Genomic DNA, 18,327 nt, shown 5'->3' with positions numbered 1-18,327 from the left:
GTGTGGAAAAATACATGTCTTTGTTTTTGTTTTTTATTATTACCTAAGCACACGTCAAAATTCAAAAAAAAAAATGGATGGCACTTTCAAAATAAATGTTAAAATTTTCAAGATTAGTCTAGCACAACAAAGGGAGAATGACACAAATAGGATTATTAGGTGCCAACATTTAAATTAATTTTAACTCCGGTAAGAAAAGTTTTGGAAAAATAATTTTCGATTAGAATTTTAAAGTACGATAGTAAGAAATTCTTGAACAAATCTTATAGTGATTCATCATAATTCTAGTGGTTCCCATAATTTTGCCAGTTATAGTGATCGTCATAAAATTCTAACGGTCACCATAATTTGGGGCAATCAAAATTATTTCAAACGATTCTCATATTCTTATGCAATTAACTATAAAATTATGACCGATCATCATGTAACTGAAAAAGTAGTGTTCGTTACGACTCAATTCTTTAAAATTCTGACCAGCGTACTTTAAAATTCTAATACATAACTAATTTATCATAACTTTTCTTATCCGGATCAAAATATAATAGTGATCTAAAAAAGGTTCATCCTGTGTCATTTCCAGCACAAAAAATGGGCTAAATTGTTCAATTTTTCCGGCTTTTCCATTAGAGTCACACTTTATCATAATCTTTTCTTCTACTCCAAAGACTTGCTAGTCTATATATACATATGGTCGTGTCTTGCTTTTTTTCTTTCGGATTCTACTTGTAGAATACGCATGCAGCACATGGGTTGGTTTACGATATCAGAATTACAAGTGTATTCGCGTGAGTACATAAATACTTACATATATATACACACACGGAGTATAGCGGACAACTAGCATCTATAGGCGGGTCCATAGTTAAACTTGACAGTTTCAACCTTTAAAATTTTATAGATGATCCATTGCATATTTGAAATTATAGGTTTATATATATATTCTGTAAAAAAAATATTCAATTAAACCCATTGAACCATGATCCACCCCATTTGTGAGCAATACTTTTCACCCAATTACTTAGGCCACGTTGTCCATAAAAAAAAAATCCTTTTTTCCAAAAAAAACTTCAAAAATATATTCCTGCAACATGTTTTCAAGTAAAATGTATGTCCAAACATTATTTCAAATTTTAAATATAATTTTTCAACTTAATTTCAAATATTATTTTTTTCAAAAATTATAATTTTTATGTCCAAACGTCTGCTTAAAATCCTTGACTGTTCTCAAACCTTTGGAAGGAATAGATAAAGTAATATTTTGTTGTGGGGAAGATCTTTAAAAATGATGATAACTAAGAATAGAGCAACAAGTGGCACTTATGATTAGCGGTTAAACCTAGAGATTACTTTTACCATACCATATAGCCACTTCACTTTCTCCTTCAGTATCTTCAAATACATGTGCCATTTATAGCCATAAAACATGTAAATGTAAATAGGCCAATAAAACTTTAAAATAAGACGAACACAGGTTAAAGTATAATGAGAGAAAATATACGGCGGGTCATTGGCGAGCAAAAAAAAAAAACAATAGTAGAGGTAACATCAGTGGACAGTGAGCAGAGAGTTGTCTTTACTCCCGCATTTGGCGCTGATTTGTAAACTCTGAAAAAGGAAGGAAGCCATCAGCCGACTGTGTCCAAACTCAAGCCAATGACTTGTCAGTCACCCTTCAAATACTTCTTGGCCTTTTGTGTATTTGTCTAAAACCGACCCCCCTACAACCTTCCTATGTAGCTATTCTTTTGAAAAATCAAGCATTTAGGAATATTTATACCTATCCCTTTTTCTACTGAGGGGTCGTTTCATGGAATGTATAAGAATAATACTACTGAAAAAGATGTATTAGGAATATTAAGTGGGCGTTATGACATATAAATTTGTAAAATTTAAATGGAAAAAAAAGTAATTTTTTTAAAGCGAAAATGATATTTAAAAATTATAATTGTATTTGGACATAAATATAATTTTGATTTGTTTTTGAATTTTTGTCAGTGATCTAATTGAAAATTTTAAAAAATAGCTTTTTGGAGTTTTTAAAATTTTCGAAAAAAATCAAAATTAAGTAAAAATTAAAAAAACTATGGTCAAACACTAATTTCAAAAAAAAAAAGTAAAAAAAAATCGAAAAAAGTGAAACAAATTGGGGAAGTTTGGCAAATACACATGCGCAGGAAAAAACAATTACCCGCCCTTACCCATTACCTTTTCCCTGTACCCAGTTTTTTTAATACTCAAGCAAATGAAGTCAATTAAAGCTATTACTCCCCCGTTTCAATTTAGATCATCTAGTTTGATTCGTCACGAAATTTAAGATTCTTTTTTTTAAAATTTGTGGTATTAAAAAGTTAAGGGATAAAAGTTTTGTGGGGCCATGATATTTGTGTAGTTATAAAAGCTTCCCATTAAGGATAAAATGGGTAAAATGGAGAGTTTAAAGTTAAATTATTTTCAAATTTAGAAGTGTGTCATTTATTTTGGAACAACTAAAAAGGAAAGTACATCATATAATTTGAAACGGATGGAGTATAAACTAAGCCAAGACAAGCCAAATTAAACTAAGCTAAGCCAAAATGGGTAAAAAAAAAATGGGATGAGTGGGTAGGTAGGTAGGGGTAATTAGTTTTAATTGGGTAGGTATATATTGTAACTAGTTTTCAAATGAGCATGAAAGGGTAATTAGTTTACGATCAATGGGTGTTTTGCATAAATTGCTCAAATCATGGCCAAATGGGTTCTAAGATTAGTAATGTTGGAATTAGTCTTGCTGAGATTATAATTTATTATTGTTTGGTTTGATGTACCATCCATATTTGTTGGAAATGATAAGGGAAAAGGTTTTAAATGGGCGGTTCAATCTTTATACATGCGTATTCATGTATTATTTGTTGGAAAGGATAAGAGAAATGTTTTAAATGGGCAGTTCAATCTTTATACATGTTTATCCATGTATTAAAAATTATGCAATTACTAATATCATATGGTTTGCCATACATATGAATAGTATTGAATATGGTGTATAACTAATACATAGGTTGAAAAAACACCAACAAAAAAAGAAATTAATAATATCAAAGCTAATACATGTATTATTTCCTCTAACACATCCCACCAAATGAACCCTAGGAGGTATTAGAAAAAATAATGCAAGCATTAGTTTTGTTTATTACTAATCTCTTGTTTGATATATTTTTCAACCTCCTAGTATTTATGCAAGTATTAAAAATCTTTGCAATGCTAATACCATATGTGTTAGTTATATATCTCATTTGGTATTATGCTATATATAACTAATACATAGCATACACATGGTATTAGCAATGCAAAGATTTTTAATACTTGCATAAATATGGTTAAAGACATAATTGCCTCTCAAATCTCTCAAAATCTATTCCAAATACTTTCTGCCATATTTTGTAATTGACATAATAACTACACAGGATCGTTATTTCAGTTTACTATTTTAATACTGATGGAAAATATATAAAAATTTATATACTTTACTAAAGATTAATAATAATAATAATAATAATAATAATAATAATAATAATAATAATAATAATAATAATAGCAAATAGAATAGTGTAAGAGAACCCACTATTTGCTCCCTTATAAAAAACGTTAGCTTTAGATAGAGTAAGAATGTGGAGGGTAATAAAATTGTTACAATAAAAATATTGTACAAAGTTAAAGAATTTGGAGAGTATTTTTGTAAACAGTCAATTTTTTTAGAAATTATGAAATACTTTAATATATCAAACCAAACAGTAGATAAAAAATAATTTCAATATTACTAATGCCAGCATTACTAATCCAAACGACTCCTCTCGACTAGTTCATTATCTGTTTATTTCTTATCATTATAGGTACGAGTATTTTGTGCATCTAGATTTAGATAGAAAGAAATAAATTATTTACTAATATTGTTTGCCTTACTAATAAGTTTTTAGACCTATTTTTAATCTCATATGATCAATGTTGTCATTTGGAGTTGAATCTCTAACAAAGAAATTTAAAAAAAAAAAAAAAAACTAACACTTAAGGATTTGAACATGCTAAAGGTAATTTTTATAACACGGTTGCTGCTAGAGTAATAGTTACATTATATCAAGAGAATTTAACAATTTTAGTCTAACGGCAACTATGTCTTAAAAATTACTAGATCAAAGCCCTGGGGTGGAAAGAAGGTGAAATTCAAAAATAGTCAGATTTACAAGTTTAATTGAAAAATAGTTATAATTTTAAAAGTAATCTAAATTTAGCCACTTTTCATGTAAAGATAAATCTGAATGAAAACACTGTTCAAAATCCGAAAAATATTCCAGTATAATATACTGGAGTTCGAAGTTTTTACATGTGAACTTCCATCATAATATACTGGAGTTCCAGCATAATATACTGGTCCAGCATAATATGTTGGAAGTTTATACACATGTGCTCCAATCTCCAGTTTATTATGCTGGATCTTTCCGTATGCTGGAGTTCCACTGTTCCAGCATAATATGCTGGAAGTTCATACACAAGTGCATCAATCTCCAGTATATCATGCTAGAATTTTTCATGTTATAGCAAAATAATTATTATTTTTCAATGACTTTGCAAACGTTGATTATTTTTCAATTATCAATTTGAAAAAAACTGGCCCTGCTATTTTGATTTTCACGTGGAAAGAGTCTCCTTTAACCCATCTAAAAAAAGAATTTGTAGAAGTAGGAAACAGATTTTCAAAAAGACTTTGAAAAGCAACTCTACCAAGTGCATAAATCATTTTAACCAAGTCATTTTGTGTAGAAGTAAGTTGTCACTAATTTTTTTTTTTTTTTTCAACTTTACAAGATGTCCTGGCCCAAATGTTCTGTTTAAAACTTCTTGTCCCATTTTGGTAATTAACAAAGAAAATGATCCCTTATAGGAAAAAAAACACAGTGCAAGTGAGAAATGAACAACACAGTCCCAAAAAGTAGTCCTTTATAAGGGAGCAAATCAGAGCACCTAACAATACTACTTTCCTCCTCTCCTGTCTCTCATTAGTCAATCACACTGCTCTGCCCTTTTTTTTCTTTCTTCTGTCGACAAAAACACAAGAATTCTCTATCAGAATTTAACTAAATTTACTACACTAAGCTTATGGATAACCAAAGAACTACACTTCTTAATTGGGCTTACTTCTACCAAGGCAAGGTCAGAATTATTTCTCACTCACTATTCTACATTTTTATACATTTCCAAGCATTTTGATGGATAATTTAAGACCATCTTCATGGAATTTGACCGTGTGATCTATAGGTCACAGATTCGATTCATGAAATTATTTATTGATGCTTGCATCAGGGTAAAATGGGTATATCACACCCCTTTGGCTGCAATCCTTCTCAATCTATACGTGAACGCGGAATGCTCTGTGCACTTTTTGCCATTTTTTTCTTGGAATTTGAAAGCAAAATCTTGATGGGGTTTTCTTTTTTCTTGTGTTTTCTTGAAAATTTCAGAGCATGGATGAGCTGAGGCAAACACTGTTGCTGACAACATTGGAGCTGGAGAATACAAGGTTGAAAGCTCAAGAGGAGCTAAAAATGAAAGATGATGAGATAATCCAACTAAAAGATCTGCTAAACAGAGCCATTAATGACAAAAATGAAGCTCAAGAAAAATGTCAAACATTGGTATTAGAGAAACTCTTACTCCAACAACAACAACAACAACAGCAGTTGCTACAGCAACAGTTTCAACAAACAGGTCCAATATTATCTGGAGTTTCAAGCATTGAAGATGAACCAAGAAACAATGGCTTCTCTTCTTCAGATTGTGATGAAAGTATTGTTTCTTCTCCTATTATAGACTCCATTCAACAATCCCATTTAGTAGAAAAACAACAAGAACAAGAATTTCCTATTGTTATAGACAAACCATTGCCAGAAAATGGGAAATTTTTGCAAGCAGTAATGAAAGCAGGGCCACTACTTCAAACAATTCTTGTTGCTGGTCCTCTTCCTCAATGGCGGCACCCTCCACCACCTATGGATTCTTATGAGATTCCACCACCCCCTGTGGTTATTCCCTCCCAAGATCCGATTTTTAATGCTTTTAACAACTGTGGGAGACTAAACAAGAAAAGGGGTGGAGGTCTTTTTGATGACTCTGATTCTTCTATTGGAACTAAGTATCAAAGGGTTGTGCTTTGATTTCCAGTCTTGATAGAATTTAGTAGTAGTATTATATTTAAGAATATTTAGTGAGGCAGGCCAAAGTTGGAGGATTGAGTTGGAAAAGAGAAACTGATGTTTGAAATTTTGTACAGAATTGGAAAAGATCTGAATTAGACTTTGTTGAAGAGAAGGCTAAAAAATTATTGTTCTGAGCTGAGTTATTTTTAGTTTTTGGTCAGTAATAGTATATTGGTTGGATTGTCTCTTTCCTTTCATTATTATTATTATCTTTTTAGAGTTCGATCTTTGCATTATGATTCTTGATGTAACTTTACTAAGCTCTACATATTAGTGAGTTCACTCTCCCTCTCATTATATTTTGATCACGTCCAAATATGCCTTGTAAGAAGGACTAAGCGATCGCTGCAAATATAACTCGATTCAAGTCCGGAGTCGAATCCCACAAGGAACTAACCTATTTACTACAACCTTAAATAATGCTAATGATAAGCTCAGACAACTTTCAGATGCAATAGTTTTATGAATAATCAGTGGAATTTATTTAGCCAAGGAAAAATGACAATAAAATTAGCAATAATCAAGACTAAAATTGAATTCAAGGTAAAAGGATCTAGGGCTATTGATTTCCCCAATTGTCGGATTAATTCTCAACTCTTTAGCTATAATCTCGTTGTAATACTCTATGAGAATTATGAGTTTCGGGCTACCGTAATTACCTTTCGATCAATTACGATAATTTACTAGAAGCATTCTCTCGAACTACTCTAGTTAACAATTTATGCAACTCAGAATCATCCCACCAAAGTTTCGTTATTTCTAACCCCACTTTTAAATTCAAGTAATTAATCTCTTAACTTCCCCAAAGTGGTGTAGTTTAACAACAATCTAACCAAGTGTTCTTTCTCAAGCAACACAAGGTGAATAGACACGATTAATCGAGAGCCATTTCAATTAACCACAATACAATACGTAATTGAACAATCATAGAACAAATACGGCTCAATTAAAACAAAATAGAGTCAAGACTTCATCCAACAATTGGTTCCATCAACCCTAGATAACAGATTTAGCTACTCATGCTAATGGAAAATAAATCACTAAAATAATTCATAATCAACAAATAGAAGTATCAAGAAGAAGATGAAAACTCTTAAGAATTTATCTGTCTTCTCTCTCTTGTTCTTGCCTCTAAAATCTTCTAAAAACAACTATCTCATCTTTCTAGGCGAATTTAGGTTTCATATAGGTTTAGGTTAGTCGCCTAGGAAATTATATAATTAACCCTGCGTGTTTGGCTTTCGTCCGCCCGCGGCTGCGGATTCGACCGCGGATTTGGACTACCTCACTGCCTTGATTTGGTGGACCAGTTCAGGGCCCACTCCGCGACCGCGCACCTGGAGGGGTCGTTTCGCTTGCTTTTATCGCTCCTTTTCGACCGGGCTAACCTTCGATTGCCCTTTCACATTCCATGTTGACTCCTAAACATTCGTTAGCTCCCTCCTAGCTCGGAGTAGCTCCTGCAAAGCATTAAATTCTTAATTAGAGAATTTTGTTATTTTTTAGCATTCAAATATCAATAAAGTGCGGCTAAATTAGAGTGTAAGTAGTGTCTAAATTGCATGAATATAGCATACTATCAACACCCCACACTTAAACCATTGCTCGTCCTTGAGCAATCAAACCACACTCTAAGAGGCTTAATTTCACTGAGCGACTTCCCTACTCGTCACACCAAGAATATTTCACATAAATTGAGTACATTAGTGCTACATCTACACCTCAAGAGTTGACTCCCTTTAGCCCCGCAATGTTCCTAACTGGCTTACTTACTCTATATCAAAGGTCCAGACTTACCTCTCCTTCATGAATCAAGTGCCCGCTCACAACAAAAGAGACTCATTTCACAATCAGTTAAATTCATACACACTGAGGAACTTTAAAAGGAACAGAATTCACTCACCCTCAGAAATGACATTCTTGTGCTATAGAAAACGCACTATAGGCTTGCCCGTAGTGTACGACTCTACTAATTGAGCTCACTCAGTCTAGGATCAAGTAGGACTTTATTTGGATGTAATGTAGATTGTAGGTTGGGTAGGATATATTTGGATATATAATAGTGACTATACCTCCCTAAGCACTTTAATACATTTATTTTACAATCAAGTCCACACCTAAGTTAAACCAATATTTTATTTTTATTTTTTTAACACCACATATACCACCCAACACTTCTTCTTTGAGCACAATCACCTTAAAAGCCACCAAAGATTTATTACCAATCAACATGATACACCATTAACAATGTTCTTCTTTTTTTTTCTTTTCTTTTTTCAAGTGGCCTTTTCCAACAAGATTTACCTTTCTCCTTATTTCCTAGTTCTACTCAAAAGCTCCATCAACTACCCCACACTTTATCCTTTGTAAATTCATAGTATTTCCAGTGCTTACGAGAGGTAGAGGATTCAAAAAGATGGTCAATTCAAACAAGGGATAGGGCTTGTAATGTGGTTGCCAAGGAAACAGGATTACATGCTCAACGGGGTTAACTATGGTACATAACAAATAGGTGGGTGGAGTATGTATATATATGGTTCAACAAAGAAATGCCTATATAACTTCTCATACTAAACAAGACTACCATTTCGCTTTGCAGACATACAAGGCAAGTTCTAGGCGTTAAATGTCGTGCACAAAATATAACAAGCCTCCCACACACATGGCGCATGACTCATTCCAGATTAGATCATCAAACACTCAGATCAGGGTATTTCAGCCAAATTAAGAACATACATTTTAAGTCCTTCTTACAAGAGTCAACAAATGAGCCTAAGTGCCACACTAAAGTAACTACTATATTCAAGGCATTACGAAATCAAACAAGGCTTACTATTTTAATTTTGCCCATAGCCCATAAGTTCCTAACTAAAAAAATAAAAAGCTAACTACATCCGGTTCAAACAAAATCCTTGTAAAAGAACCGCGGTTTGAAGAAAAACCAAGGAGGAATTGATACACTACTACAAAAGAAAATCTTTTTTTTTTTTCGACTTTAGTCCCTTAAGAAACCCGTCGAATGATATCCATCGTTGGGCTAAGTCGAAATTGATTTATACAAATAAACTACGAAACTATCTACATACAACAAAGTATCCCCCACCCCACACTTAAAAAGATGGCATGTCCCCATGTCATACAAAGTAAAGTAATGTGAGGTAAAGGAACTTCCCTGGTGGATCAGTATTGATCGGAGACAGTGCCAGGGTCGAGATGACATGCTCTCCCCAGCGCACGCAGCCAGCCCATGATTTTCTTTTCTGACTTCGCATTTTGGGTTGCCAAAGCGTCAACTCTGGTCCCTAATTTCATGACGGAAGTACGCAGTCCTGCCATGTCTTGTTCTAGGGTTGTCATTCGCGTGCTCCGTCTAACCTGGGATGGTCCTTCAGCCACTGCAGCTTGTTCCTGTGGGGGTAAGACAGGTTCAACCTCCTCCTGCCCTTCGTCGCCCTCTTCCGACGCATTAGAATCGTCACTATGAGTTGCTCCTGGTGCCACCGGATCTTTCCCGATGGTCACTTTGTCTGCCCGGAACTTTGTTTCTTTCTTTACTATGCCATCCGCATTTGGGTTCTCAGGCACCGTTGCTGCCCGGCATAATCTAGTGATCAGATAGAGGACAAAGAATCCATACCTCTTCTATGTTGAACGGATGAATATATCAGACTGAAGAACCTTGGCCACATCGAAGTCGTGGCCATTCACGAAGCACTATATCAAGGTTGCTCTCGGACCATTTACCTTCGTGGTGTTGTGGGACGGCAGTAAGCGACTGTTGATGATGTACAAGCAGCATTTTCCTTCAAAAGTGAGTGAGGAAGAGTGTAGCTTCGATCCCGGCACAACCCACACTACCACTTTGTCTGGTGCACAGATAGTTCTGAAAAACCTGTTCCATGTGATGGGTTATCTCCTGTAAGTATCATAGAAATCCTCCTCCCCATTGAATTCAGGCAATCGATACACTCTCCTGATGGCTTCTAACGACGCATCCACCCTCGTGTGTCGCACAGTGCATATTCTATCCTCATGTTCGGGGCAGTTGGCATAGAACTCCCGAACAAGCATCAAGTTACCCTCCTCCGGCTCTTCGAAAAAGTTGTCCAATCTGTGCCTGATCAACTCCCGATACATATTAGGGCATTCATCCTGGAGGGACACCCTGTCAATACCCCTTTTCGGTACAAGTTTTTTAGTGGCCTTCAAACTGAAACTGTCTTGGGCAGCTCTGGAGACAAACCTGGTACGATCAAACTAAGTTGCACTGGTCTGTGCTCGTCCCCGAGATGAGCCTCCATGACCACTTGATGAGGCCCCGGTAGCGCGTCTCTTCCTTGAGGGTTGCATTTTACCTTCACAATAAATACTACTAATCAGTGGATAGAGGAATATGTGCCCCAATGGCGGTTACTCAGACTTCACTCGCATAATTGTTCACAATTTATCTTCAACACTCATTAAGACAAATCAACAAACAAGTAGTGTGCATATGTACCCCCAAGTCACCCAAAGATCAAACCCAACAATGGCTTCCTCCAAATCAATCAATTCAAATAGCCTCCATATACCACATATAAACCACAATGCAAATCCCAAACAAAAGTACCTATGATTTTACTACCCTATACAAAAAAGAAAATAAAAATTTTAAAAAAAATACTAATAAAGAGGAATAAAATCATGTACTTACTTGGAGATCTTGAGAAGAACGGAGGTTGAAGATCGGTTGAGTGGAGAAGAGAAGGAAGGAGAAGAGTCTTATGTTAAAAGGAAAATATGGGGGAAAGTAAGGGTTTGGGTTCTTGAGGTTAGGGAGGGAAGAAGAGAAGTGGGGGGAGTGAGGGATTTGGGTTGTTGAAGTTAGGGAGGGAAGAAGATAAGTGGGGAGGGGGGGAGTGAGGGGTTTGGTTTCTTAGAGTTAGGAAGGGAAGAAGAGAAGTGGGGGAAGTGAGGGTTTGGGTTAAGGAAAAGAAGGGGGTGGGGGATTAAAATCAAAAAACTTACCTGGACAAGCCCGGGCTTCCGCGGCCGCGGATACTGGGCAGAGGGGGTCCCAAAATCCGCGGCCCAATCTGCGGTCCAACCCGCCTCCGCGGACGGGGGACAGAACATAGGCCTAAATCCGCGGTCCAATCTGCGGCCGCTGATCTCCGTCTCCAGCCAATTTTTGTGTTTGTCGCATTTTTTTTACCTAGTCTTGGGTTAATTTTGACCCTTGAATCCTTCCGATGCGCGTGATCTTTTCCCTGCACACTAGTAGGTCGGTCAAAGTCATTCAAAATCAATTACAACAAACAAATTTAGAAAATAATGGGTTGCCTCTCAAAAAGCGCCTAAGTTAACATCGCGGCACGACGATTTACAACAAAACATGGGTTGCCTCCTACGAAGCGCCTGATTTAACGTCGCGGCACGACGCAGGCTTTCATTATCACTCCTCGTTCGCATACTGGGGCACTTCCAAAGTTATCACCACTCTATCCCATTTCTCTTCGACCATTCCAAGGTAATGTTTTAACCTTTGCTCATTTACCGTGAACTTGTTTGTCCCATCTTCGGATTCAATCTCCACAACTCCGCTTGAGAACACTTGCACCACTCTGAAAGGTCTTGACCATCTGGACTTCAACTTACCCGGAAACAACCTCAATCTCGAGTTGTATAACAACACTAGATCTCCGGGCTTGAAGTTCCGATCTAAGTTGTGCTTATCATGGATCATTTTCATCTTTTCTTTGTATAATCTAGTATTTTCAAAAGCATGGAACCTGAATTCCTCGAGCTCATGTAAATCAGTGACTCTGCTGGTACCTGCGGTCTCTATATCCAGATTCAGCTGTCGCAGTGCCCAAAGTACTTTATGTTCAAGCTCTACCAGAAGATGGCATGCCTTTCCAAACACCAACTTATACGGTGACATACCAATTGGAGTTTTGAATGATGTGCGGTATGCCCATAATGCATCATCCAGCTTCTTCTTCGCCCGATCGATCTTTGTTGTATTCACTGTCTTTGTCAAGACACTTTTAATTTCTCAATTGACACTTCAACTTGCCCGCTCATCTGTAGATGGTACGGTGTGGCTACTTTGTGGTGAACTCTATACTTTTCCAACAGACGTGCGAACGCTCTATTGCAAAAATGGGTTCCACCATCACTGATTATAGCTCTCGGGGTGCCAAAACGTGTGAAGATGTTTTCTTTAGGAAACGTATTACCCCGTTTGCATCATTGGTTGGGAGAGCCACCGCTTCGACCCACTTGGAGACATAGTCAACCTCTACCAATATATATTTGTTACCATACGAGCTGACGAACGGCCCCATAAAGTCGATCCCCCACATGTCAAAAATCTCCACCTCTTGAATTGTTGTCATCGGCATCTCGTGATGGTGAGATATGTTACATGTCATTTGGCATTCATCGCAACTTTTGACCCAAGCATGGGCATCCTTGAACATAGTAGGCCAATACAATCCCGATTCCAACAGTTTTGCTGCTGTCCGAATTCCTCCAAAGTGTCCACCATATGGTGAAGCATGGCAAGCCTGCAAAACAGAAGGTTGATCTTTTTCGGGGATACACCTCCGGATCATGTTATCTACACATATTTTAAACAATAGAGGTTCGTCCCAATAAAAGGCTCGACAGTCGCGGAAGAACTTTTTCTTTTGAATTGAAGAGAGTTCATAAGGTACAATACCGCTTGCTAAATAGTTAGCAATATCAGCATACCAGGGCGTCTCCTCCATTGTCACAGCAAGTAACTGTTCATCCGGGAATGTCTCTGTTATGTCTTCAACCTCCATTCTCTTTTCAGCTCCTTCCAATCTTGAGAAGTGGTCTGCTACTTGATTGTCTGTCCCCTTTCTGTCACGAATTTCCAGATCGAATTCTTGTAGCAAAAGAACCCAGCGAATCAAGCGTGGCTTTGACTCCTTCTTTGCTATCAAGTACCTAATTGTTGCATGGTCAGTATAAACAATAACTTTTGAACCAATTAAATACGACCTGAATTTGTCGAAGGCTAACACTACAGCCAGCATTTCCTTTTCCGTTACAGTGTAATTGAGCTGTGCACCGCTAAGCATCCTGCTTGCATAGTAAATTGGGTGCATCATCTTGTCTTTTCGCTGCCCCAAGACTGCTCCTATAGCATAATCACTGGCGTCGCACATGAGCTCGAATGATTGCTCTCAGTTGGGTGCAACAATGATGGGTGCAGTTATCAGTCTCTTCTTCAGCTCCTCAAATGCCAACCTGCAATCATTAGAAAACACAAAGGGTTGATCCTTTTCAAGAAGTTCACATAAAGGGTTAGCAATTTTGGAAAAATCTTTTATGAATCGCCTGTAGAACTCGGCGTGCCCAAGGAAACTTCTCACTGCCTTGATCGAAGTGGGCAGTGGAAATTTCTCAATCACATCAACTTTAGCATGGTCGACCTCAATTCCCTTACTGGACACTCGATGCCCTAAAACTATTCCTTCTTGTACCATAAAATGGCACTTTTCCCAATTCAGCACCAAATTTGTCTCCACACATCTTTTTAGCACTCTTCTCAAATTGTGAAGACAATCTTCGAATGAATCCCCCACCACGGAGAAATCATCCATAAACACCTCCATAATATCCTCCACCATGTCAGTGAAAATGGCTAACATGCACCGCTGGAATGTAGCCGGTGCATTACAAAGTCCAAAGGGCATTCTCCGAAAGGAAAAGATGCCATATGGACAAGTGAAGGATGTTTTCTCTCTGTCTTCTGGGGCTATTGAGATTTGGTTATACCCTGAATATCCATCAAAGAAACAGAAGTGGGACCGCCCAGCTAACATGTCCAACATTTGGTCAATGAAAGGCAATGGGAAATGGTCCTTTCGAGTGGCTATGTTCAGTTTCCGATAGTCCATGCAAATTCGCCACCCTGTGACTATACGAGTCGAGATCAACTCGTGATTCTCATTTTGTACGATCGCCATTCCTCCCTTTTTTGGCACACATTAGACAGGACTGACCCAGTGGCTGCCAGAGATGGGGAAGATGATACCCACATCCAGCTACTTGATCACTTCCTTCTTTACTACTTCCTTCATATTTGGGTTCAAACGTCGTTGATGTTCCCTGGAAGGTTTATGCCCTTCTTCCAGAAGAATCTTGTGCATGCAAAAGGCTGGGTTGATTCCCTTTACATTCTTGCAATACCTTCAATAGTTTCTCTACCTGTACAGCTAGCAAACCAGATGATATAATAACAGGCAAAGAAGAATTAGGCCCCAAGAAAGCGTACCTGAGGTGGGCTGGAAGCGGTTTTAGGTCCAGCTGTGGTGGCTCCTCTATTGATGGTTTTGCAGGTAGTGTTGCTCTCTTTTCTAAGCGTAGGGGCTCGAACTGAGGTTCCCTTTTCCATAATCCTTGACCTTCGAGATCCATGACCCACTCTGCCAACCCTTCATCGTCCATCTCTCCCAAATTCATCAAGCAGGTTTCTAGTAGATCCTTGACATTAAGGGTCTCGTCCTCTTCTTGTAGTATCACATCAACGGCCTCCACTAGTGAGCAGTTTGCAAATTCACTAGGTCTCCTCGTGGATTGTTGAATGTTGAATATTATTTCTTCATTGTTAAACCTCATTTTCAACTCTCCAGTCTCACAATCAATTAATGCTCTCCCAGTGGCTTAGAATGGCCTTCCCAGAATGATGGGTATCTCTTTATCCACCTGACAATCAAGAATAACAAAGTCTGCAGGAAATACAAATTTCCCCACTTGCAGAAGCACATCATCAAGAATTCTTGTCAGTCTTTTGACTGTGCGATCAGCCAGTTGCAGCAACATTGAGGTCGGTCTAGCTCTGCCAATGCCCAGTTTCGTATAGATTGCCAAGGGCATCAAGTTTATGCTGGCTCCCAAGTCACATAATGCTTTAGCAACAGCATAACTCCCAATAGTGCATAGGATAGTGAAGCTACCTGGATCAGACACCTTTTGGGCCATAGGTCTTGTCACTACCGCGATGCAGGTCTATGTCAGAGTTACAGTGGACAGGTCCTGGAAGTCAAATTTCCACGACATCAGGTCTTTCATCATTTTTGCATACCCTGGTATTTCCCTCAAAGCATCTATCAGTGGAATATTCAATTGAATCTGTCGAAGCATTTCCATGAATTTCCTGTATTGATCATCTTTCTTTTGTTTTGCCAATCTCTGAGGGAATGGTGCAGGAATCAATCTCTGTCCATTACTTGATGTCTTTTCTTTGTTGGAAACTTCAGGCACAAGAGGTGCCACCTGTTCTGAGACTTGTTCATCGTCCTTCTCCTTACCCTTGTAAACCTGTGCTTATTCAGTTACAACCTCGGTGAGCTCTGCTAACTTATCTGCCTCTAATGTAACTGGAGTAGTTGGCATAGTCTCTCTCCTAAATTGAGCAACTTCTTGCTCTCTGTCTAAATCTCTTCCATTCCTGAGACTCACTGCCATTAGCTGATTTGGGTTCTGTTCCTTTGGATTTATATTTGTATCTGCAAGTAATGTTCCTTGGGGGCGATTGTTCAAGGCCATAGACAGTTGTCCAGTTTAGTTTCAATGCCTTTGATTGCTGAATCATGTGCTGCTAACTTTTCTTGCATCTTACCATTTATTCCAATGAGTTGTTGCAGCATACCCCTAACTTCTACCATATTGTTGTCCTGTTGTTGATGAGGTAGTTGGTAGGCTAATTGTTGCTGGTGCTGCTTATTATAGCCTTGCTACCTTTGATAAGGCACAACTTGACCTTGTGGTCGTGCGCCTCCAGAATTGGGGTTGTGTTGTGGCAGGTTGGGTCTGTACTGCTGGTTTGGTGATGGTCCCCATTGTTGCCCACCTTTCCTATGACCTCCAAAATTATTGACATAATTCATGTCTTCTCTGAAGCCCTGATTGTCATTCTCTCCACTCCACGAGCACATATATGACTGGTTTATACAAGGAGTGCACAATCCTCTATTTGTTGTATCAACAATGTGCACTTGCTTTGTACCCATCTCATCAATTTTCTTTGTCAGTATGCTCATCTGAGTCATGAGAGTGGCTATGTTATCTGCATGGGAATTGTTTGGGTCAAGAGCAATAGAATGCACTATTGGTGTAAGTGTCGTACCTCTAGCCATCCAGCCTGAATTTTGAGCCATCTTGTCAAGAAGAATCTTCCACTCTGTGAATATCTTGCTCAAAAATGCACCCTCAGTTGAAGCGTCTACATTGGCCTTCAAACTATCTGCTAAACCCATATAGAATCTATGTCCCAGCATCTGATCTGGAATGCCATGGTGTGGACACTTCACTAGCATACCCTTGAACCTCTCCCAGGTTTCTTGCAAGAACTCAGTTGGTTTTTGCCTAAACTGCAATATCTCATCAATCTGCCGTGCAGTCTTGTTGGGAGGATAAAACTTGTTTAAGAACTGTTTGACTAATTCTTCCCAAGTTGCAATAGAGTTTATTGGGAGTGAATTCAGCCAAGTTTGAGCCTCTCCAGTCACAGAGAATGGAAACAGTAATAGCTTGATGGCTTCAGGAGTCACATTCGGCTGTCTTTGGGTCACACATATTGATAAGAAGTTCTTCAGATGTTGTTGTGGGTCTTCAATGTATGACCCGGAGAACAGTCCCTTATTTTGCAATAGATGCAGCATGTTGTTGGTGATCTGGAATGTCTCCGCTTGTATCTGAGGTACAGCAATGCCGGTGGCTAAGTTATCAGCAATTGGTTGTGCCCAATCATATAGAGCAGCTTCTGGCACAAGAGGTGCCACCACTCCATTGTTTGGGTCAACCCGATTATTCCGATTATTTTTGTTGACATCGTCCACATTGTCCATTTCAATTTTGAGTGTGTGTTTTTGTTGTAACTGTTTGTTCTTCTTATTGGCTCGATTTAATGCCCTAAATGCTTTCTCGGGGTCTGAAAGTCCTTCAAAAAGTTCACCAGCCCTCGAAGAGCTTCTAGGCATACACCTGAGTCATAGGAGAATTCAAACGTGAGAATTTCAATAAAATAAAATAAAAAAATTTAAACACCGTAAGAAATTGATCCAAACTAAGAATCCTAGTAATTCTTCTAAGTTGTAATAAATAACACCATTAGTTCCCCGACAACGGCGCCAAAATTTGATCACGCCCAACTATGCCTTGTAAGAAGGACTAAGCGGTCGCTGCAAATATAACCCGGTTCAAGTCCGGAGTCGAATCCCACAGGAAACTAACCTATTTACTACAACCTTAAATAATGCTAATGATAAGCTCAGACAACTTCCAGATGCAATAGTTTTATGAATAATCAGTGGAATTTATTTAGCCAAGGAAAAATGACAATAAAATTAGCAATAATCAAGACTAAAATTGAATTCAAGGGTAAAAGGATCTAGGGCTATTGATTTCCCCAATTGCCGGATTAATTCTTAACTCTTTAGCTATAATCTCGCTGTAATACTCTATGAAAATTATGAGTTCCGGGCTACTGTAATTACCCTTCGATCAATTACGATAATTTACTAGAAGCATTCTCTCGAACTACTCTAGTTAACAATTTATGCAACTCAGAATCATCCCACCAAAACTTCGTTATTTCTAACCCCACTTTTAAATTCAAGTAATTAATCTCTTAACTTCCCCAAAAGTGATGTTGTTCAACAACAATCTAACCAAATGTTCTTTCTCAAGCAACACAAGGTGAATAGACACGATAAATCGAGGGGCCTTTCAATTAACCACAATACAATACGCAATTGAACAATCATAGAACAAACACGGCTCAATTATAACAAAATAGAGTCAAGACTTCATCCAACAATTGGTTCCATCAACCCTAGATAACAGAATTAGCTACTCATGCTAATGGAAAATAAATCACTAAAATAATTCATAATCAGCAAATAGAAGTATCAAGAAGAAGATGAAAACTCTTAGGAATTTATCCGTCTTCTCTCCCTCGTTCTTGCCTCTAAAATATTCTAAAAACATCTATCTCATCTTTCTGGGCGAGTTTAGGTTTCATATAGGTTTAGGTTAGTCGCCTAAGAAATTACATAATTAACCCTGTGTGTTTGGCTTTCGT

General features: G+C 37.8%; 1 protein-coding gene across 2 annotated transcripts; it reads left to right on the top strand.

Annotated features, from left to right (window-relative positions):
* The first annotated feature begins 4,983 nt into the window (after positions 1 to 4,983).
* LOC104085471 (uncharacterized) lies at positions 4,984 to 6,424 on the top strand. Of its 2 annotated transcripts, none has more exons than XM_070188527.1 (2): positions 4,984 to 5,176; positions 5,490 to 6,424. In XM_070188527.1, the coding sequence occupies exon 2, from the start codon at positions 5,493 to 5,495 to the stop codon at positions 6,180 to 6,182; it is 690 nt and encodes a 229-aa protein (XP_070044628.1). In that variant the 5' UTR covers positions 4,984 to 5,176; positions 5,490 to 5,492; the 3' UTR covers positions 6,183 to 6,424. The 2 variants fall into 2 exon arrangements, with proteins under 2 accessions (XP_070044628.1, XP_009587804.1); XM_009589509.4 differs by having other exon boundaries at positions 4,985 to 5,181.
* Positions 6,425 to 18,327: the final 11,903 nt, after the last annotated feature.

This window comes from Nicotiana tomentosiformis, chromosome 11 (assembly GCF_000390325.3).
Source record: "Nicotiana tomentosiformis chromosome 11, ASM39032v3, whole genome shotgun sequence".
NCBI classification, from domain to species: Eukaryota; Viridiplantae; Streptophyta; class Magnoliopsida; order Solanales; family Solanaceae; genus Nicotiana; species Nicotiana tomentosiformis.
The sequence above is the reverse complement of the archived record's forward strand: the minus strand, read 5'-3'. Positions and strand labels throughout refer to the sequence as shown.